The following is a 23674-nucleotide window of genomic DNA, read 5'->3' on the forward strand; positions in this document are numbered from 1 at the left end:
AAAAAATTAGCTTCTTAAAATATTCTTTCTAAGAGGATTAATGTAAAAATTTATATTTTATATATATATTTTTTAAAGCTGGGACTTGAACCAAACTGTCAAACTTTTAAAGTTTAATTTACATGGTGGTTATAATTAAAGTTCAACTTTGAAAATAATAAACTACTGGTCATAAAAGGAAAATTACCGGACCAAATGTTATCAAATTTGGTAATCGTGTAAAGGATGTTATGGGAATTTATTTTCCGTGGGGGGGAAAGAGTTCAAAAACTCACAACCAGGGAGGAAATGGCGCTGTATGCAATATTGTTAAATGAAATAAGACATGAAGACATAGGTTTAAAATTTGTTTAATCGTTTCTGAAACGTGTTAAAAAGCATGTTTAATGAAGCGTCTAGCATTTTGCAAAAGCAAGTTAAATCCTGTTACTACATTTTCAACATCAACTTTTAGCAAATCGGGAGGAATGTTACGGACATGTCTGTGTATCACATTTTTCATTTCTGCGAAACTGTTTAGATTATCCCCATAAACAGTGCTTTTGAGATAACCCCATAGCCAAAAGTCACAGGGGTTCAGATCTGGTGACCGAGGTGGCTAAGAAGTGGGGAAATGTCGGCCTATAAGACGATCATTCGTGAAATGCTGCCTAAGTAACTGTGCGACACATGTGAGGTGGGGCCTAGCCCTGCATAAAAACACGTTACTGCAGTTCATGTATCACGAAACATTTTAACATTGACTCTAAGCGAGCTCCAGTCACAGTGGTCCAGCTGTCAATTGCTTTTCAAAGAAAAATGGTTCAGTTATGAAACTATGCAATGGAATGCATTAAGGAGAATGCAATGGAACTAGGTAGATAACATGAGGGATTTCTTTGGCCCAAATTGATTAAAAGCGTTTTGAATCAGTACCTTCATGTTTTAGGGCCGAATTCAGGATTAAAAAATTACAAATTATCAATCTGTAAGAAAACCATTTCCAGATTGTATGCACTTTTGCCAGTGATTTGCGATCTCACATTTTCTAATCGCCAATTCGTGGTTTTCACGGACGAATTTCTCACTTACACAGATGGCGCACTCGACTTTTATCGACTTTAACGTCTTTAAATGTTTTTTGCTTAGTTCAAAGTTTCTTAAGAGTATACAACATGTTAAATCCGTGTAACAAAAAGTTAAGTTAGATTTTGACCATTATTTCGTTTAACATTATTGCAAACAGCGCCATTTCCACCCTGGTGGTGAGGTTTTGAACTTTCTTTTTTTCGCAGAAAATAAATTCCCATGACCTTCTTTCATAATTACCAAGTTTGATAACATTTGATCCAGTAGTTTTCCTTTTATGACTATTTCAAAGTGGAACTTTAATTATAGCCACCCTGTATATTGTTAAATTTTAATTTGAAGTTATCCGTTATATGTATACCATGCATAAGATTTTTGCTGTTATGGAAAAAATAAAGAATCGATGCAAATATACTTAGGATAATGGACCAAAACTGAAAAAGTTTCCCCTTCCTCCGAAAATAAAATATTGAAATTCGACCTTGAATTGATTGGATTATTGAAATATTCAATTCGACTTATCTTCTAAATCCTAGTTCCGACGACAATTCCGTCAAAAATTCCAAATTACTGAAACTTAAGTAAAAGGTTTAGTATATATTCACTATATGTTAATACAGTAATCAGAGTGTAATAAAAATAGATTATAGAATTTACACTGATGCAACTTTATGTCTGAATGCACAATATGTAATGGAAGAGAAGGCTTGTCGAGATCTGTTTTTGACATGCCTCTAAACGTAGATGTCATACTCCTTTTGTCTCTCCCATGTCAAAAAATTTTCTTTTGAGAGGCAATTTTAGTTTTTGGGAGAGAAAAAAATCACAAGAAGACAAATTTGAATGATTGAGTACAAATACTTATATTTGGAACAGAAGCGGTTCTCAGATTGGTTATCGAATAATGAAAAGATGCATTGTCATGCAATACAAAACATTTTTTATACGTTTTCTGACTGAATAATGTAAGATTAAAAGTCATCTGCTTAATTCTCAGCCATTTACAAGTCAACTACTCGGGCAATTTCAGAATCGTTTTGATACCTAAGCTTGTAAGACAACCTAATATCACTGAATTTAAATACTTCTTTAGTCTTCCAAGAAAATTCCTTCTTTAGCATATATTCCAAGAATATTAATTCCTGAATCTTCAAATAATTCGACAAAGAAATCATGGGATGTTCCGTTTATGATGCAATATGATACTCTAGGACGTAATTTAAATTTATACAACCATATAGCCGAAAACCAGTTGCTCTTCAATTTAAACTGCAATGATATGGTTTTTGTCTTCTTCGTTAGTTCTAACTCAATTGCTGCTATTTTCTGGTGTGCACATCCAAGTGTTTTCTCTTTGAACACCCAACTTCCTTGAAGTAGATTGATTCCCTTTAAATTTATGCTTTTTTTCCCCTAATTTTCTTCTTTACTTCTACATTTGTTTTCAGTGCTGACACAAGAAAATTAAAATTTTTCAATTGCTACACTTCCATAAATTTTGCATTCCTGTCAAACTTTTTTTTAATATTCGTTGCATCAAATGCATTTCAGCTGAAGATAGTTTTTCATTTTCTAGACCTTTTAACTATAAACAAAGTTTTAAAGCAAAGTCCAAAAGATACATATTTGAATTAAAATATTTTTTTAATGAGAAAGAAATAAACCACTCCAGCAGCGCTTATCCTGTACCACGGAGCGGCCCAATTTTTATTATCGGGTGCAAACAATCTAAATCGTATTATTTAGAGTTTTTAAGCCTAATAATTTCTATATTAAAGGACATGTTTTTTATATAATCAAAACACAAGAGAAAATTACTACTTAAAACATTCTTTAAGGAGATTTATGTAAAAATTTATATTTATATATATATTTTTTAAAGCTGGGACATGACCTAAATTTTCAATGTCCTGTTTGCTTAAAAAAAAAATTGTGAAAATAAACATCAAACGAACTTTCTCAGTTTTAGACAATTCAATTTAAATGCAAAGTAGAGTAACAGACGATAACACGGCGAAGGTAAAAATTTACTCTTACAAATATTTTTTTAAAAAGGAAGAGAGAATGAAATTTTTAAAAAGTTTAAAAATTTGAATAATATCTACAATTTAAAAAGAATAGCTTTTCATATAGTATTAATAAATATTTATTACGCATCACTGAGGGAAAAAATTTCATATATAATTAATTCTCTGTAAAAATTTATTTGAAATTTAAGGTTAAAAATAGCTGTGGCAATTATTCACTGTAAAAAATGTCCATAAACTACATTTGGTGTTATTATCGATCAAAATAAAAGATGCCAAATTTCAAAATGCGAAAATATGTAACTTCGTGTATATTTTACAGAATTTTGAATAAAAAACTCTAATTTTTTGCAGGTATGCTTAGAACTAAACCTACTTTAAGATGATGGTAAAAATTTTATAGGTTATAATTCAAAATTTTTTCGAAAAATTTACAAAAATTATTTAAAAATAAAACACAAAAAATAGCTGAATTTTATTTGGAATGAACCTAAGTTTCGAAATGTGAAAGAAAGAATAAAAAAGTTTAATAAAAAAAGAGATATTAATAAATATATGCCAAATTCAATTAGCATTCAGGAACTAAAATTTTGAGAGCTAATTTTTTAAAAACTACTTGTACGATTTTTACAAAACTTGGCAGTCTGGCATAATTTAAGTCATAAAATCAAAATATGTAAAAAAAATTGGTATGTTATTTCAGAAAAAGTTCAATTTTGTGTCAAAATACCTGTTAGAATAGAGCTATATATAACTCTAATATATATCCTAAGTCGTGCTTTCGAGACATGAAACACGCAGTTTGAATTTTGTCAATCGGCCCAATAGAACGGAAGATATAAAACTGTCCCCCCCCCTTTTTTTTGCGCACTGTACATGGACAAAGTCAAGGGAGTGTGCAATTCTCTAATTTTTTCCAAAGTGAAAATAGGTCGACGTGTACATGGATAAAGTCAAGGTAATGCGCAATGCTAGTTTGTGCAATTCTGTGATATTTTTAAGTGAAAAAATAGGTCAATGTGTACATGGATAACGAGTTTGTGCAATTCTTTGACTTGTTATTTTGTCTTTGTGTAGCAGCAAAAAGTCGCCACTACATAAAGACAAAATAACAAGTCAAAGAATTGCACAAATTCGGTATCCATGCACCACCAAAAATCACCAATTTTCGCCAAGGAGTACCCGTAAATATACTTTTACCGATATGTCTGTCATTTCATTTGATAGCCAAACACCTTTGGCTGTCATCCATGACATCTTTATAGCATGGCAGTGTGTTAATGATATTCTATACCCCATAGCGTTACCAGTCCTTTTATAGACCCCAAAGCTTGCATTTCAACAGGACACAGCCCAGCTATACATGGCATGCCATTTCACTGCTTGTCTTCATGTTTCTCAAACACTTCCTTGGTCGGTGTGATATCAGGCGACTGTTTGGCAATCAACAGAGCGTGCTTGGCACATGTAGCTCTTCTCCAAGAAGGGTTAATGTATTTTAAGAGAGTTGCATTTTAGCCTCGGAAGAGGAAGGTTGTAGATTTTGCCCTGCGGTAGGAGCAATGTACTGCTCTGAGTTAAATCGAGAGTTCGAAAAGCTTGATTCTAAAGGAGAATAGAAGAAAATGTTCAAAAATGCAAAGAAAGAGGATTTAGTAACAGTTCTATTGGAAATTGGAGAAGAAGCATTCCCAGATTTGAAGCTGGTAGAACTGAAACACAAACTCCAGAATAGCAAGGAATACATCGAAGATGCTGATTTCGTAAAAGAAATTCTGATTACTACAATGGAGAATAGAAAAAGAAAAGAAGAAATGGAAGGAATACAAATGGAAGAAGAAAGATTAAGAATAAAATGAGAACACGAAATAGAATTAGCGAAGATTCGAGGAACTCAAAATAAAAGAAGTCGAAGTCTGACACCTTCAATCCAAAACACAGAAAGAGAAACCGAAATTCCCTCGACAAGCTGATCAAAGGAGTAGAAACACTGACTATACCAGTACCGAAGCGAGCAGAAGCATGCAATATATGTTTCGATTCTATCGAAAGAGCATTTAAGCTAGGTTCCCGAAGAATACAAATCAGAAATATTATTGAAATTAATTGGAGAAAAAGCTTCAAATGTTCTTGTTTATATAAAAGAGGAAGATTTGAAAAATTACAAAAAAGTGAAGACTCTTGTTCTGAAGGAATACCAACCTGCTCCTCAAACCTGTTTAGAAAACTTCAGAAGAACTAAAACGATATTGCAGTGAAACCCATATCCAGTTCGCTTCACGACTAATCTATTACTGCAACTCAAGAGGAGTAAAGGATTTCGAAACACTCAAGGAGTTAATTATTTTGGATAAATTATTCCAAGCTTTAGATGAGGAAACAGCTGCAATGTTGCAATACGCCAAGGAAATACTAAATGGTTGAAGCCACAAGAATTAGCTACAGAATGTGATATTTATTTCACAGCCAAAGGAAAATCTTTCAACGAAGTTTGAAATGGAATTAAGCGATCACCGAGATTCCTGGATACAACATGTACACAAGATAAATATATTCCGCCACACATGAGAAAAGAATATTCAATACAAGAAGGATCTCACGCGAGAAGAAAGGAATGTTATATTTGTGGAAGCTATCAACACATTGCCCAGACAAAAGAAGAAAGAATGAAACTGCAGTAAATAAGAAGGGAAAGGATGATTTCAAAACTCAAAAAAATTCAAACAGAACATCAAAAGAAGAAGCCATCATAGCTAAAGTAGACTCATCCCATTTACGATCTGAATTCGCAGAATGCATCATTCAACCACTGCAAAAAGTAGATATTTTTATTAACTCTGAGAAAATCGAAGCTATCGTAGACTCTGGAACGCAGATCACGATCGTACATTCATTGCTCATTCCAGATTTAGAGGAGAGAGAAGGAGGTAAAATATTGCTAACACCTGCTTTCGGACAACAAATTGAAGCAAAAGTTTGCCGTGTACCTATTTACCATAAAGATCATAGAAGCAATATATTTAATTTTGTGGGTACATTAATTGCAGTGACTGATAAGCTAAATGTGCCTTGCCTAATAACTCCAAAAATACACGAACTGTTGATTAATCCTGCAGCAGAAGAATCAAGCGCAGAAAGAAATAATTACGGAAACGAAAACATGCAAAGTTTATTCGCCAATGCACAGTCAAACGACAGCGTCGAGTCGTTTTCCAAGCTAGCGTCATGCAGCTGGAGCGATATTTGAAAATGAAGAAGAATTTGGAGAAATTATAACTTTGCCAGGAAAAGATCTCTCGACCCGCTGGGAAGATTTTAAAATAGATGCAAATTTGAATTTAGAAAATTTAAATCCGCAGCAAAGAAGAAAATTGATAGCTCTTATCAATAAACACCGAGCACTATTCACCGGAAACCTGAAAATAGCTAAAGCTCAGAAAATTAGATTAATACCCAATATGGAGAGGAAGAAATCTTACATTTATAGGATTCCTGAAGCATTGAAAACCAAGGTCGACGAAGAAGTACAAGAATTATTGAAATCGGGACTAATAGAAGAAAGTAGTGAAGAAATTGCTCATCCAGTAGTTTGTGTAAGCAAAAAAAAATGGAAATATCAGATTGTGTCTAGATTATTGAGCCTTGAATGCAGTGATGAAGCCAGATGACTTTCCTATGCAAAATGCCATTGATTTAATGTACAGTATAGGAAGAGCCAACGTCATAACAACTTTGGATTTACTGAAAGGATACTGGGCAATTCCCATGGAGGAACAAAGTAAAGAGTACACATCCTTCAAAACTCATTGAGGTCAATATCAGTTTAAAGTGCTACCCTTTGGACTAAGGAACGCAGCAGCAACTTTTCAGAGAGTAATGAATAACGTGCTGAAAGAATTTCAACAATTTTCAAGAGCCTATATTAACGACATAGCTATATTTTCCACAGATTTCGACACTCATCTCCAAGATCTGGATAAAGTTTTCACCAAACTAAAGTCACTTGGATTTACTATCAATCTGAAGAAATGTTAGTTTGCAAAACCTCAAATTAAATATTTAAGACACATTATTGGATCAGGAAAACATCAACCAGATCCCGAGAAAATAGAGGCAATCAAGAAGCTGGAAATGCCGAAAACGAAAAGAGATCTTAAAAGTCTAGTAAGATTATGTAATTATTATCGCGATTATATCCCAGGGTATGCAGAGATCGCCTACCCACTCGCAGAACTCACGAAAAATAAACAACCAGAAATACTCGAATGGAAAGAAATTCATGAGTCAACATTTCAACAACTGAAGGAACAATTAGCGATGTCAACGGAATTGATCACACCAACACTGCAGGATCCGTTTGTCATTCATTCTGTTGCATCCCAAATCGGAATAGGTGCTTGTTTATCACAGTAAAGGGGAGAGAAACAATTTCCCATCTGCTACGCGAGCAAGAAATTATTGAAACGTCAACAAAGCTGGCCGACTATAGAGCGTGAAGCTTATGCTATGGGATGGGCATTGAAGAAGTTCGAACCTTGGATATTCGGTTCATCGGTGAAAATTATTACTGATCATAATCCTCTAGCCTTTATAATGAGAAATGCTCTGCAATCGTCCAAATTACAATGATGGACCATAGCTTTGCAAAAATATAATCTTGAAATAGAACATTGCCCTGGAAAAAAACTGTCGAACGCAGATGCATTATCCAGACTCCCCACCTGTGAACTTTGAACATTAATTTACTGTTCATCTTCACGAACATTTTGTATAGTTAATGATTAGATAGTTTTTCTTTGCTTTTCTTAATAATTTTACAATTTTGTGCAAATTTTGCTTCAAATTACATAACATGTTTATGTAATTTGAAATAGAAAAATTATTCGATAACAAATATTCGAGGTAAGTGGTAAATTTAGATATTTGTCTCCCAAGGATATAAACATGCTGCAGCATCATTAATTAAAGAGATTATTAAGAATATAATTTTATATATATATAAGAAGCTTAATAATTTTACTGTCATCATTGAAATAATACTAGGGTATATTTTAACATGTTTATAAAAGAAAAATATCCACTTGGTTTCTTTGGGTTAAGAATTGATAAATTGTTACAATAATAATAATGTTCAGAACAAGTGGGGTGAAGTTAAAAATGTGTTATCTATGTTTATATATGTGTATGTAGTAAATTGATGTGCAATTGTAGGTACTGTATTGCAAATGTCTATAGTAGCTGAGATTTGAAAATTAGGGTAGAATGTATAAATGCATATGTAGTTTTTTTTTTCTTTTTCTCATTGATCGCAAACAGTTGCTAGATTTTAGTTCCCAGATTGATGATTGATTTGTAAATAGTATCAACAACCACCTTAGGACAGGGGTGTGATATCTGGCGACTGTTTGGTGATCAACAGAGCGTGCTTGGCGCATGTAGCTCTTCTCCAAGAAGGGTTTTAAGAGAGTTGCATGTTAGCCTTGGAAGAGAAAGGTTGTAGATTTTACCCTGCGGTAGGAGCAATGTACTGCTCTGAGTTACTGTTATGCTTTGAACCATATTTTTAATAAATGTTCGTTTCGTCTTGCTAAATGGTGCCTTATTAAACCACAAAGTCATCACAGTCGGCACGATCACCAGATCTTTCCCTAATAAAACATAGTTGGGCTCTAAAGAGCAGGCCAATCCACCTAGAAAAAGGAACAACGATCCCTAGATCATGCCGATCTAACTCACCAATTGGAAAGTGTAGGGTAAGCAATCTTGCAAGACATCTGCCAACTTTATGGGGTTGACAGCTGGATAAAAGCTTGTGTCAGGACCAGTGGTTGGTCAATGCATCACTGATCTTTCTTTACTCCTGTAACTGTATTTCCTGAATAGAACATGATATTGTTACCATTTCGTTTTCAATACGTGTACATCATTCAAATTTTCATCCCATTTAGATTATTCCTTCTTCATGTGTCACTTCTTATGTTGTACAGTGTATAACTTAAATATTCTTTATTGAATAAACATGCAGATTATATCTCATTTCTAACATTAAAAAGAGAAATTCACAACTTTGAAGAAATTTATTAAATTTAAATTACTTTAGTTTAAAAAAATCTTACCTGGAAGAAATAACAAAATCTTCGTCTACTGCTACACTGAAGATAACATCTGCATGACCCACTAACTGTGTCACTTCTAAATCAGATGATGTTATATTTTCAATCTCAAAATCTTTTGGTTTCTTCTGTGGTTTCAGTACTTTTTCAATGAATTCTTTTGTTGTCATATCATGAGCAGATACTTCCTGACTAGATGATGATTGCTCCTGAGGTACCGACTGCTGAACTAATTTTTCTGATGAAAAATCACTTGAAGTGAATTTTTCAGAACTTTTAATCTTTATATCTGCATTTTCAGATTCATTTTCATCAGTCTGAGAGGATAACTGATCAGTGTTTTCTTTTGTTGGTTCTCCTTGCATTAGTGAAGATGACACACTGTTATCTGTATGCAAAAATGTGTTGTTGGCATGTGAAGAAATTTTGATTGTTTGTTCTTGTGATACTGTTTGAAGATTTCTGTTAGTTTGTTCTTGTGATTGATTATTACTAATTTGAGTACTTTCACATAAGTCATCAGATTCAGAATTTGCAGATGAGCCATTAAGCAAATTTTCATTGGAATTTTTAGAAAAGTTATTAAAATCACTTTTATCTATGTCAAATGAACCATTTTCACACATATTATTCAACAAATGATCCTCTTTCTTTATTGTACCATTATTTAAAAAAGTATCTTCAACTGAAGCTATGCATTCCATAGATTCTTTGATGCTACTGCTACAACCTGTGATAAATAAAATAATATTAACATCAGTAAAGTGTCAATCAAAAGTCATTTTTATCAACATGCAAGTTATTAATAATTTTGTATTCAAATCTGTTACATAAACGCTCGTTATAAGGTTAAATTATAAATTAAAGTGAAAAGAGCAGTGAGAAGCAGAAAAAGGAATGGAAGAGGAGGAACAAACTTCATTACTTTAAAAGCCTCTTTATTTAAATACACAATTAATGCTTATTAAAATACTTAAACATTTCAGATAAAAATTGTTAAAGTGTAAAATCTAAACCATTCTTAGATTCTTTAATTAAAACATGAAGAAAAAGTGTTCAAGACATTACTGTTCGGACTTCTGCATAATTCTGAAATACAGAATTAAAAAAAAAAAACTGATAATAAATCAAATTACTATTTAAGAAAAAAAATCTGAAAGCTTTCAGATTTTATATTACGTCCAAAGAGGCTTTTTTAACGATTTTTGCATTACCTTTATTTATTAAATATCATGATCTTCGCACTTAAACCATAAAATTCAATTCAACAGCAATATCACAAAATATTTAAAACAGCATATCTTTAAAATTTCCTATACACAGCCTCGAACGCAGGAGATAATTTTTTTCTTCCGTACAGTGTTGCCATTGCTCACTTTGAAATCATTGAGTTTCTTAATCAAAAACTCATAAATGCTTTACAAAATATGAAGTATATAATAAAACATAAAATATAAATTTGGGCTTCCAGATGCTTATATTCGTTTGGAGACATATGTTGTTCAAAATTTGATGGCACCAGGTACCATTGTTTTATCACAATGTGAGAAATAACGCATACATTTATGCTGATTCTTCATTATTAAATTTCTTTAAATATAATACAGAGCTATAATACTTGGTGGCAACAATTTAAAAAGTGATTCGCTGTTTATAGTGAATCAACATGAAATGCTAAAATGAAATTAATAGCCCTTCTGGGCAAATTGGCCCTTTGGGCTAATAATGCTGATATTATTTATTGATTAGATTTATTAATAATTTTTACACTTTCAATAATTTTACTTTCTGAAAAAAAAATTAAAAGCATGTAATGAAAATTGCTTTATAAGCTTACAATATATGATCATAAAGACAAAATAATAATAATATGTGAAAAAGTGTATGTTTAATTCTAAGGTAAGCTCTTTGTCAGTATTTGTGGATTTCCAAGGGGCCTATGATACTATTTGAAGAAAAAGTCTCCTAAGCATATTATAAGGACAAGTAATAAAAGTGAAAATGCTGGACTGGATTGGAAGATTTCTAACTCAGAGATGAGTTAAGACTACTTGGAACAATGTAGACAGGGTTCATAGCCACATTTTAGTTAAAAAAATAAGCACCTATAAGCACTTTTCAAGCACATTTTAAGGAAAAAATAAGTACCTGTCTAATTACATTATACACAACTGCATAATCTTAAAAGAAAAATTAGACTTGTAATTTAAAATATGAGCAATGCAATATTTATTAAGAGAATGAGCATTACCTCAACAATGGAAAACAACTTTTTTTTTAATTTTAAATGACAGTTCAATTTACAGAATTAGTTTATAATGAGAGAAAAAAAACTATGCAGAACTAAACTATATTACAAAATTTAATGATGATATTTCAGTTGAAAATATAGAAAATAAATAATAATAAGCCATATTAATTGTATTCGTTTGGCACCTAATAATAAATACAATTTATTTTTCCACTCGTATTAATATTTAAATAATTTAACTTAAATCAAAATTCTGAACATTTTCTAAATTTTCATTGCATAACAGTTTTCCCTTAACATATATCCCAAACAAAGTAATTTAAGTAAAAAAGAGGCACATTTCTGAAATCAGAAGACGGGAAATTGCTTCAGTCATCCTTTAACAGTAAAAGCTTAACTAACCCGCATACTCGGAAATTCCCGAATATTCCGGATAGTAACTGGAAAAAGAGCAGCGGTGGAGATAGTAGCCGTTCTTTAGATTTAAATTTAGGCTAAATAAATTATTTTGACATTTCGATATGTGCATCATATAAAAACCAACGGAACTGAGAAATATTCTGCTTAGAAAGCACAGTAAAACTCTTTCAAGTGTTCATAAACAAATCTCAGATTGAACATCAAAATTAATTATCAATGCAAAATACCGCAAACGTTATTGCGCAATACGTGCGGCGTAATTCTTCCATATGTGATATTACGCAATCGGAATCAACACCTGCCGGTATGGTATTCGGAGAAAAAAGAACTAAATAAAGGAAACGAAAGAGACTTACTAATCTGGGGTGTTTCTGATTCTAATTTTCAACAGACTGTATTAAATTTCCGGAATAGACTCAATCTTCGCTTGGGTTGGGTAGACCGCAAAAACTTTGAGTCCTATTCAATCCAGATTGGACAGTGATAAAAAAAAGTCCGCTGCTTCAATATTACAGATTTTGAGGAGAAACTCCCAACCTCCGTACTGTATAATGTATTGGAAAAGAAAATGAAATTATTTTGACTATTCAATTACTTTCCTTTTATTTAAGCCATTCCGAATATTATTTCTTAGAAAGCTAATCTGTGTAAAAACACACCCATTTTTGGAAGTTTATCTATACTTCAGCAGTTACTGCAACTATATTATTATAAATATTCATACATATGCTCATAATATAAGTATAACGATCATCATAAACACGAAAATGAACTGACTACGCGGAAAAAGAATGCAAATTATTAAAATCTTGGTAGAAATTCAAACGTGTGTAGTATTTGGTTGGGAGGAAAAGAATACCGAATGTACCGGAATTTTCTACGTTTTCGCAATTCTTTGGCCAATAGAACGACATGCACCTGTCTGTACTCTCGCGCGTACCATAGGTTACGTTAATGCAGAGGAAGGGGGGGAAAAGAATTTTCGGGAGTATGATTCACCATCTGACATTGCATATAAGGAAGAAAAGTTGTTTATTTAGTTTCGGCTTTGGTACGGGGAAAAAATGCGCGTTCATTAAAAACAAAGGATTAAAAAAAAAGCACTAAAAGCAAGAAATAAGCACTAAAAACAAAAAAATAAGGGTTTTAAAGAAAATGTAAGCACCTATAAGGGCCTTTATATTTTATTTTCAAATATAAGGACTTAAAAGCACTTGTAAGGACCGCTACAAACCCTGGTAGAGTCCAAATAAGGCAGTCTAAGATCGGCCTCCCGCAGGATTCAACAAGCAGCCACACACACTCTTCAACATTTATGTTCATGATCTCATCAAGAGATTGAAAGAGGCTGAAGATATTCAAGTAAGCATGTTTGCTGATGACCTAGTAATATGAATGTAAACTAAAAACTGTCGAAATTATCAAAGACAGAAACAGCAACTTGAGAGTAATATGAATAAAGCTCTGAAGACCCTTCAATCTTAACCCATGGACAATCACAAGATTATTAATAAATCATAAACTATGGATCAATCTTTTACTTTGAGACATGTTGTACCTGACTTTGATATGTATTTGAATAACACAAAACTAAAGTAGCAGGACAAAATACATCGGGATTATAATGGACAACAAGTTAAATTTTTCAAAGTATATCTTGCACACTGTGACTAGAGTCAAAAAAAGATTGCCTATCTTAAAGAGACTGGACGTTGCAAAATGGAGTTGCACCCAGGATACTCTAAATCTCACAAAACCTATATAAAACCAGTTCTTAAATATGGCAGTGAAATTCTGGTTTCGGCTGCACAGACTAAGTTGGAAATCGTGGAGAGAGCCCAGAATAAAGCTCTCTGCTTGATCACAAGAGTAGAAGTGTCAACTCCTATAGCAACTTTACAATCGTATACTTCAAACCCTCCTACTGCTGCTGAGATTAAGAAACACGTAGTTTATAAAACTGTTCGATTGAAAGCATCTCAGCAAGCAAATTAGATGTCAAATAGTGACAAATTACATTATCAGAACTCAAACTTCTCCAATCACGATCTGTGAAGGTCTTTCAGGTGATTTAAACCTCAATATTTCTGTTAAACCTGTTAAAAATACTAATATACCTGTAGACCTGCTGGAGTTTTTGAAAATACCCTATAAGGCTGGATGAAAATAGAAAAAAGACACACTAGATACTATTATATAAAAAAAAAAAAATGTTTTGTCACTATTGGGCAATAACTATCCTGAACCAGAAGACATATGTGTATTTACAAATGGCTCTAGAATGAATAATGCTGCTGGTGCAAGTGTATATTGTAAACTGTTTTCACCATATGCCCAATGGGTCAACATTTTTCAAACTTTGATGCAGAAGTTCATGGAATCTTTTTGGCTGTGTCTAATTGGAAATCTAGAATTGAGATTTTTAGAAAGGCCATCATTCTTGTTGATTTTAGGTTCGTCATAGAAACAATAGCTCTTCAACACCACTCTGAGCCTCCTCTCGTATCAAAAATGAAACGAGATATCAGGAAACTATACAGGAATGGTAAAACTAGAATTCATTGGATACCATCTTACATAGATATTGATGGTAATGAAAAAGTAGATCTATTGGCAAAGAGAGATACGGAGTTATTTATTGAACAGAGTTCCATTCCTTTGGATTCCCTTAGAAGTACTCGAAATAATCTTATGTCAGCTTACAACACAGAACTATCAATTAAATCGAAGAGTAAACTTTGAGAGAATATCAGGAATGACTGGAATGAGATCAATCCCAGGCCACGTAGAGAGGCTGTGGCTAATTTCAGACTGGGTATGGGGCACAATTGCTTAGCCGAACATCTCAGCAGAATAAGCATGCCAGGTGCCAGGTGCACTTACTATTGACTAATAGTAAGTGCCCATTCATAAAACAGACCCTATGAATAAGCAGCACTTGCTTGTCTGTCCAGTCCCTGACCCTAAGTTACAACATACTGGTGATGTTCTTCTGCTGTACTGGACGAGCAGAGATCTTATATCCTGAGCACATGGTTAGATTTTAATTGTGAAATTTTTATGTCATAATTTTTTGGTATTGTAAAGACTTGGATTTCAAGTATTTTTAATATTTTGGTGATGTAATTTTGAATTTAATGTTTTGTTTTTGGCGAGTGGCCTGATGTAAATGGATTGATTTCTAAATAGCCATAAGAAACAACAAAAATATGCATATAATCACATAGATACACTTAATAATATAACATTTATATCTTTAAAGCACAATTATATGCAAATACTTGCCTATTAAATACTTGTTAAGTCAGTACTCTTTTGTTATTGGGATAAGATTCAGAAATGTGCGTAGGTATGCAGGTGGGTATATATATGTCGTATATATGTATGTACACACACAATATGTATGTATATATGTATATGCATGAACACATATATCCATATGTACAATAACAGAAGTCCCAATAACAGAAGAGTACCATTAAGTTCTCTTACTAAGCTCTGAAAATTTCTGTAATGGATAAACACAGTTCAGATCAAATAAAATTTAACCAGATCAATTGAACTCATTGAGAAAGGAACTGGAGTTTGTATGATTTCTGTTTTATTTACCAGATAACAATGCAGCATTCTTTAAGGGGTACTTACGTATTCAGGTGACTTTTGAGCAATTTGATAATGTTTTACAAGTGTAAAGTTACTTATCAGGAGCAAGCTGGTGGTTTTAACAACTTTTTTGGAAAGATTCCCAAACTATCAATACTTATCATAAACTGACAAACATTATCAGCACATAAAAAGAAAACATACTTTAGCAATTTAAAATATGAATTTTAATTATTAAATAAGGATTATGTAAACCATTAAAATAATTGCTTCTAAATCTTTCTGAAATTTTTTTGCACTATTTTTTGGTGCCTAAGTACAAAGCAATCTGTTTGCAGAGACTTGGCAATGTGTAAACCTCGGCAACACCTGCTATCTAAAAAGCCATGTCCTCATATGTCCCTTTCAAGGTTTTGCAGCAAAATTCAGTATTTCTGCAGAAATTTTACCACAAATGCCACAAGTGGATATTTTAAAATCAAGTTTAAGACAAAAAATATCACAGTCTCTTTATAAAAACCATTACAAATTAGAATACAACAAATAATCACAAATGAAAATGGTGACATTGCTTGACTGAAGGACTGTTATCACATATTCTGAAAATTTAGTGACTTCTGCTAAGGTGGTTGGTATAGCACAAAAGTACACCCTTATAAGATATTGACATCAAAATTTTCTCAGCTGTATTTCCTTTTCATCATACACTTTGTAATCAACAACTGTTCTAGAGTTGTATTTGAGAGATATGACCTAAATTCAGATAAGCTAAAAATCAGGTGATATGGTAGTTAACTAGGAGAAACTTAAAAGATATTCAAGTTTACCAGGAGACAAATTTTTATTGAAAAATCAGGAAATTCCTAATTTTACCGGGTAGGCTGGCAGCTCTGCACATATATAGGTAGGATGACATGCTATATATTATCATATATTGATATGTCATATATTTAAGTCATGTTACATCATGTATTGGTCATATCTAAATCATATTACATCATATATTGGTATACTAAACATATCATTAATATTTTTTAATACTAAGAAAAATGTAAAGCATATTACTTTACCTACTCATTATCAAAACCTAAAATGTTCAAAAACTATACGTAATATTATACATAAGCAAGATATCTACACACACACTTGATAAAACTACCTTCAAAATTTAAATTTATTTTAAATTTACAGTCACTTTAAAAAAATTCTCAGCCAAAATCCCTTTTGGATTATTTTAGATCAAATTTTCAATTAAGTCATTGGCTATTACAAAGTCCAAATTAAAATACCATTTTGTAGATCAAGTGCTTGAAAAGTTTAGAACTTCTTCAAAAATGTATATATGCTTAATCGCCAATTATAAAAGGTGTATCAGTACAGTAGTGACAAAACTTTCAGGAGAGACAGAGTACACCTATACGATGGGAAATCACATAATAATGCATGGCTGGCAAAGCTTTCCTGGTGCGGTCGTGACGACACAAAACACAAAAAAAAGGAAGGACACAAACAGTGAGATAAAAAGTGTTTTATTATGTTTAGTACAGCAGAAACCAACAAATAAGAACAAAAACAAACAATGATTGTCATTAAAGGTGTTTGAAATTACGACCCAGGACCATGATGCAGGCCTCATGGTAGATTTACATCATGAATAGATCGCATGGAAGATGCATGACGCACAGTTGTATCATGGCCCAGATCATAAGTTTGAACACCTTCTTTGATGACGATCATTGTCTCTTTGTTGTTTTTCTTTCCTTTTGCTGTATTCCGAGTAATAAACATGTTTTCTCACCCCCATTCATGTCCTTTCTTTCTTGATTTTTGGGTCATCACTACCGTGCCCAGAAAGCATTTCTGACCATCCATTGCTATGTGATTTCTCATTGTCTAGATGTACTCCATCTCTCCTGAAAGTTTGTCACTGCTGTACTGATGCACCCTGTATATAGCAAGTATGGAGAAAAAGCCCAACTGTATTTTCAGTAAAATTAAGTTGTTTACTGCCACTGATAGCTGTAACTGATGGTGATATTGATCACGTATATTATTTCGTCCTTAATAATTAATACAAATACAGTATAAATCTGAGATCCAGATTCACTGGGACTTCAGTGATTTTTCAGCGATTTAGATTTTAAATCTAGTATGACGATATGCAGAAATTATACAATTAAAAATCTAAAATAGTTAGTTATTTTCCACGGTTTCCAGTTTGGCCACGTTTTTAGATCTTAGTTCTCCCCGAGTGGAAATTTCATTCAATTGCCTCATTTTTCAGCTTTTCACAATTAAACTTTTTTTGCCTCTCTTCCTGTATCTTTCAGGCAAATGAAATTTTAGCAATTAGTTTAGTAATAACCAAAAAGTGGTTGGAATCACAGGTCAATAACTTTATGATTTTGCTATCTAATTTTTTTGTTTTGGTTTCGAATTTTTGGTGTAAATTGTATGTTAAAAACGTGGTTTTTGCAGACATTTTAGGCTTTGAAAAGTAGACAAATTTAGATAGTAATATGGTGCAGTGGAGTTTCTCGCCAACCGAGGGAGTATATAAGAGTAGTTTTTTTTTTTTTTTTTAGTTCCCTTAATAAGAGGCAAATACACATTAAGGTCCGTATTCAAGGAGGCCTGGTATCAGCAGAATCGTCATTTCAATAGAGGTGTCCCTTACAGGAAGTACTACTGTGTTTTTACACAACGTAAAGATACAAGACACAAAAGAAAAACTCTCAGAACACTTTTTTATGCAATACTGTATTATATTTAAGTTTGTCAATGCAATCAAAATATGCTTCTAATAAATATATGAAACACCGATTTATTTCATATTATCAAGTCTCCATTTGAAATTCACATTTTATATAAATTTTGCATACACCCAATACTACAAGAAAATGCAATGGTTTCTCCATGTCCTTTTTAAAGTCAAGATTCAATATGAATTCAAATATAAAACTTACAATTAAAAACAGTACACAATAAAAAAGTGAAAGTTTTCAATATACTTAAGATGAAGTATACTAAAAACCTCTGCTTTTTTATTGTGTACTGTATTTATCATACTTTTGACTAGGTATACTAAATCTTTCCCTTTAAAAAAAAAAAAAAAAAACTATCTAACTACACTGTAATTCTTATTTTTTAAATGAATGCTTAAAAGCCCAGATTGAACTTTGATTAAAACTCACCATCATCTTGTGAAAAATATAACTGCAAATTTGAAGATACTGTCAAAAGTCGTTAATTCGGACACCCATAATCCGGACCTCAAAGCTACAAACTTTCTGCGCATGCGTCGCATTGACGAATGCGCATAGGCGTTTACATGTGCGCGTAAGACCTTTACGGCTGCGAATGTGCGTGTGCGCATATAAAACATTTACGCATGCTCGTTTAACGTATAACGGACGGTACAAGCTAAGCTAAAATTATCTAATTCAGTTAATGTTGCAGATTGCGTTGTTCCTTAATTTTCAAATTCGATCTGCTTATTATTTTTTGCAGACTGTTTGAGCAATTTTATAAAAGTAAACTTTCGATTATATCAAATAGAATTTCCGATATATATTTGTTAATATGTAAAGTATCTAAAGCGAAAGTATGTTTCGAAATGCGAAATCTGTTTATCAATTTCACGCTGCTCAGCAGGGGGGGGGGGGGGAACGCCGCAGCGGCACGCAATGAATTGGAAGTTGATCTGTCAGCACTATCCTTATCTTCAGGGCATATGTTTTCATTTTATTTGGCTTATAATTCCTTACCAAATGTAGTATTTCATCTCGATGTACTCCGTCTTTGATATGATTTAAAACAAGTTCCTCGTCATTATAATTCGCTTCCGATAGTGAAGAAAGACACAGAGGTTATTGAAAACGAAAAAATTTCAATTGACAAATTAGTCGGTATTCTCGACACAGCAATTATAGGACTTGAACAGCGGAACTTTGTAACTAAACAAGAAATTATGTCTGTTTAATAGAATTAAAGAGAAAGTATTATCACTTGAAATGAAGCAACTTATACATTGAAATAAATGTTTAATAAAGTAAACAAATAACTATTAAGCTTTTTCTTTTTGTAAATTTTGATACCCTTTAGATCATAATTGTTCTTTATTTCATAAATTACGGTTTCATATTTTTAATTTTTTAATTTCTGCATGCCATCTTACCAGATTTAAACTGATGATCTATAATCCGGAAAAATCGATATCGCCGAAGTCCCGACGAGTCCGGATTAACGACTTTTGACTGTATTAGATCACATTCGAAAAGGCAAGCCTTGGCATTGGCCCATTAACAGAACACAGAAAAATAACTTAACGTTTATTGACCATAAAATGTTTAATTGCCGTATACAGTCAAAAGTCGTTAATCCGGACTCGTCGGGACTTCAGCGATTCCGGATTATAGATCATCAGTTTAAAATCTGGTAAGATAGCATGCAGAAATTATAAAATTAAAAATATGAAACCATAATTTATGAAATAAAGAACAATTATGATCTAATCTAAAGGGTATCAAAATTTACAAAAAGAAAAAGCTTAATATTTATTTGTTTACTTTATTAAACATTTCTTTCAATGTAAGTTGTTTAAGTTGCTTCGTTTCATGTGATAATACTTTCTCTTTAATTCTTTTAAACAGACATAATTTCTTGTTTAGTTACAAAGTTCCGCTGTTCAAGTCCTATAATTGCTGTGTTGAGAATACCGACTAATTTGTCAATCGAAATTTTTTCGTTTTCAATAACCTCTGTGTCACTTTCTTCACTATTGGAAGCGATTTATAATGACGAGGAACTTGATTTAAATCATATCAAAGATGGAGTACATCGAGATGAAATACTACATTTAGTAAGAAATTATAAGCCAAATAAAATAAAAACATCTGCCCTGAAGATAAGGATAGTGCTGACAGATCAACTTCCAATTCATTGCACGCCGCGGCGTTCCCCCCCCCCCCCGGCCACAGAGCAGCGTGAAATTGATAAACATATTTTGGAATGATTAGATAATCAAAGGATATGCCTTTATCCATTTTTTGCAGCAATTCCACTTTTTGTTTAATGGACTTCGAAACATACTTTCGCTTTGTAGATCCTTTACATATTAGTAAATATATATCGGAAATTCTATTTGACATAATCGAAAGTTCAAGCTTACTTTTATAAAATTGCTCTAACAGTCTGCAAAAAATAATAAGCCGGATCCAATTCGAAGATTAAGGAACAACGCTATCTGCAACATTAACTGAAATAGATAATTTTAGCTTAGCTTATACCATCCATTATACATTAAACATGCATGCGTAAACGTATTATGCACATGTGCACACGCATGTTAGCAGCCGTAAAGGTCTGTTACGCGCATGCGTCAACTCGATGCATGCGCAGAAAGTTTGTAGCTTTGAGGTCCGGATTATGGGTGTCCGAATTAACGACTTTTGACTGTAATAGCAGTTCATTAATGGATAAATTTAAATAAGAGAATTAATAGCAAAAGCAAAGCATTCATAAATAATAAAAACATAAATATAATGCATTAAATAGATTACTTATTGCAAAAATTAATACAGCAATATTGTCAATTAAGAAAAACTAAAGATTTTGGCAATTTTACCTGCATCTAATTGATTTTCAATAAGTAATTGTTCATCTTCCCCTTCATGCGCAACCTTCAACCGTTTTTTCTCACTGAGCTGATTTTGCTCATTCTCATCAATTGGTCTCCTAGAAATAAACAAATTTTTAAACCAGTATCGTTTCACTATAATTAGAGAAAACATGCATTTCAGATATCAATGACTTTGGTGGGATATTATTCAAATTAATAGCAGTCCACCAAAATGCATCAAAGAAGGCATATCATGGGCAAAATTCAAAACAGGAATTACTATGGCAAACTGCAGTTGGGTGAATACCAACTAACTGTAAAGAAGCTTTGATACAAGATTTACACAAAATATGGGCATCTGAAAGACCTACTTCTTTGGTAGAGAGAAAGACACCAGTTAATTCAGATTTAATATTGCTGGCATGATAACGACACAAAATGTAATTCAATAACATATAGAAAATAAACAGCAAAGGAAGAAAGATGACAGTTTCTAAATAACCTTGAGAAATGGATCTGTATATCCAAAAACCACTTTATTACTTATAATAGACCAGTGACTATTACAGTATAAAGTCTGATCCAGACGTCCAATATTCGGAATGATCTAAAACCCGGACCCCAAGGTCACCAACAACTTTTCTTAAAATTTCTTTTGTATGCTTTACGCATGCGTTCTCAAATGCCACGATTTGATTCCCCTCCTCTGCGCATAATAAAACATATGGAGAGTCTGATTCTCAATTTCACTTCGGCACTACCTCATTATTGAAGAAGCAATCATTTCAACATAAATTTCTATGATCAATAATTTGGATCCATAGATGCGTATCTGCTTGGCATCATTGATTTTACACCTACTAATATTTTATACCCCTGATGCCAACCTGGTGAATCTTTATTCATTATATTTTGCTTTCATCATTGCATGTTTATCAACACATGACAACTTGAGTAATGTCTCATGTAGCGATGACTAAACAATTTTTTTATGGTAGTAATTGAATAAAAGAGCATGGTAACCTTTTATGTTGAATTGTATTGATGCTTGACGATGATTACAGATTTAAGTTCAACAAGCTAAGAAATGTTGATGAGGAAAAATGTAACAAAAATATCTTTCCATATGCTAAAAATAGATTTTGTTAATTATACTCATAGGCCAAAAGATTAAATTTATTGCTATTTGAATTAAGAGTAACCAATTTGTTATTCACATATAAACCCAGAACAAGTACCATGGCTCATATGGACGCACCGGGCAGCAGAATTTAGGGAAGACAAAGTCAGGTGCTCGGTAGCAGAATTTAGGACCCACAGAGACTGCATCAGGTACCAGAACTAATGCAACAGTATCTAATCCAATGAATATAGGAAAGATATCTAGCCTTAATAAACCTTAAGTATATGTGGGAATTAAAGTATTCAGGACAAGCCTTTATTTATTCAGGATTCATATAAACATGTGCAAGAAATAGACATAAGTATAATAAATAACTAAAGCGATACATTTCAAGCTTAACTGTCTCAGTACGCGATAGAAGTGAGATAAAATTTAGGGAAAGAACTTGTGGCCAATCTCACAATACATAGGCAAATATGTATAGTGAACAACAGCTAAATTTTATGATGATAGGCGCAAATTTTAAAGGTTTTCAGATATCGCAAACCAAAGGTGAAATATGCCAATTAACTGATTCTGTAAAGAAATGTGGAGAAGTAGTAATAAATGAAGATGATATAAAATAAGCTTTTCATTGTGATGACAATGCTTTTCAATCATAAATAAATTAATGGATGGCCAAATCTGTAGTATGGTTCTAAATCCAGAAAATACCGCTACCGATAGTGAAGAAAGGTACAGAGAAGTTGCTGAAAATGAAAAAATTTCGATTGACAAATTAGTCGGGATTCTCGACACAGCAATTACAGGACTTCAACAGTGTAATTAACCAAGAAATAAAGTGAAAGTATTACCACAAAAACAAAGCAATTTAAATAACTTACACTGAAGGAAATGTTTAATAATGTAAACAAATAAATAGTAAGTTGTTTTATTCCCCCTAAATTTTGGTACCCTTTAGATCATAAATGTTTCATTCTTTCATAAATTGAAATTTCATATTTTTAATTTTATAATTTCTACATGCTGTCTTACTAGATTTAAACTGATGATCTAATATCCGGAAAAATCCCAAATCCGGAATCACGAAAGTCCCGACGAGTCCGGATCTTGTACTTTGTACTGTACCAGAACTAATGCAACTGTATTTAATCCAATGAATATAGGAAAGTATGTAATAGAGTTAGGTAGAGAAATGAGTATAGGACAGTACTCAAGAAATTTAAGTTACCCTTAATAGCAGTATGCAATACAGTTCAGTGATCTTTAGCCTTAGGTGGCAATAATAGAATGTTCATAACTTGAGGCACACCAATAGGAAAACAAATTCTACTTTTACTGCAAAATGCCAAATAGCTTCTTCATATGGTATCACTAGCTGGGAAGATATTGGGTTTTAACAAAAGTTTCCCACTACCTCAAATACAGTATGTGCAAACAGTTTGCGTT

The 23674-nt window shown here is 32.5% G+C and overlaps 1 protein-coding gene across 3 annotated transcripts in view; it reads right to left on the reverse strand.

Annotated features, from left to right (window-relative positions):
* LOC118186139 (uncharacterized) overlaps positions 1 to 23674 on the reverse strand; it is a 104206-nt gene that overhangs the window by 75407 nt on the left and 5125 nt on the right. For 2 of the 3 annotated variants that reach the window (XM_085818599.1, XM_085818596.1), the window contains 2 exons: positions 21109 to 21218; positions 9212 to 9938 (listed from right to left, as the gene is read on the reverse strand). In XM_085818599.1, the coding sequence (XP_085674725.1) occupies positions 9212 to 9912 (701 nt within the window). In that variant the 5' untranslated portion in view covers positions 9913 to 9938; positions 21109 to 21218. Of the gene's footprint in view, positions 1 to 9211; positions 9939 to 11861; positions 12080 to 21108; positions 21219 to 23674 lie in introns of those variants that run through there. The other variant, XM_085818598.1, reaches the window with a different exon arrangement.

The sequence above is a fragment of the Stegodyphus dumicola genome, chromosome 6, assembly GCF_044657685.1.
Source record: "Stegodyphus dumicola isolate Sdum_Otavi_A_Nest chromosome 6, ASM4465768v1".
NCBI classification, from domain to species: Eukaryota; Metazoa; Arthropoda; class Arachnida; order Araneae; family Eresidae; genus Stegodyphus; species Stegodyphus dumicola.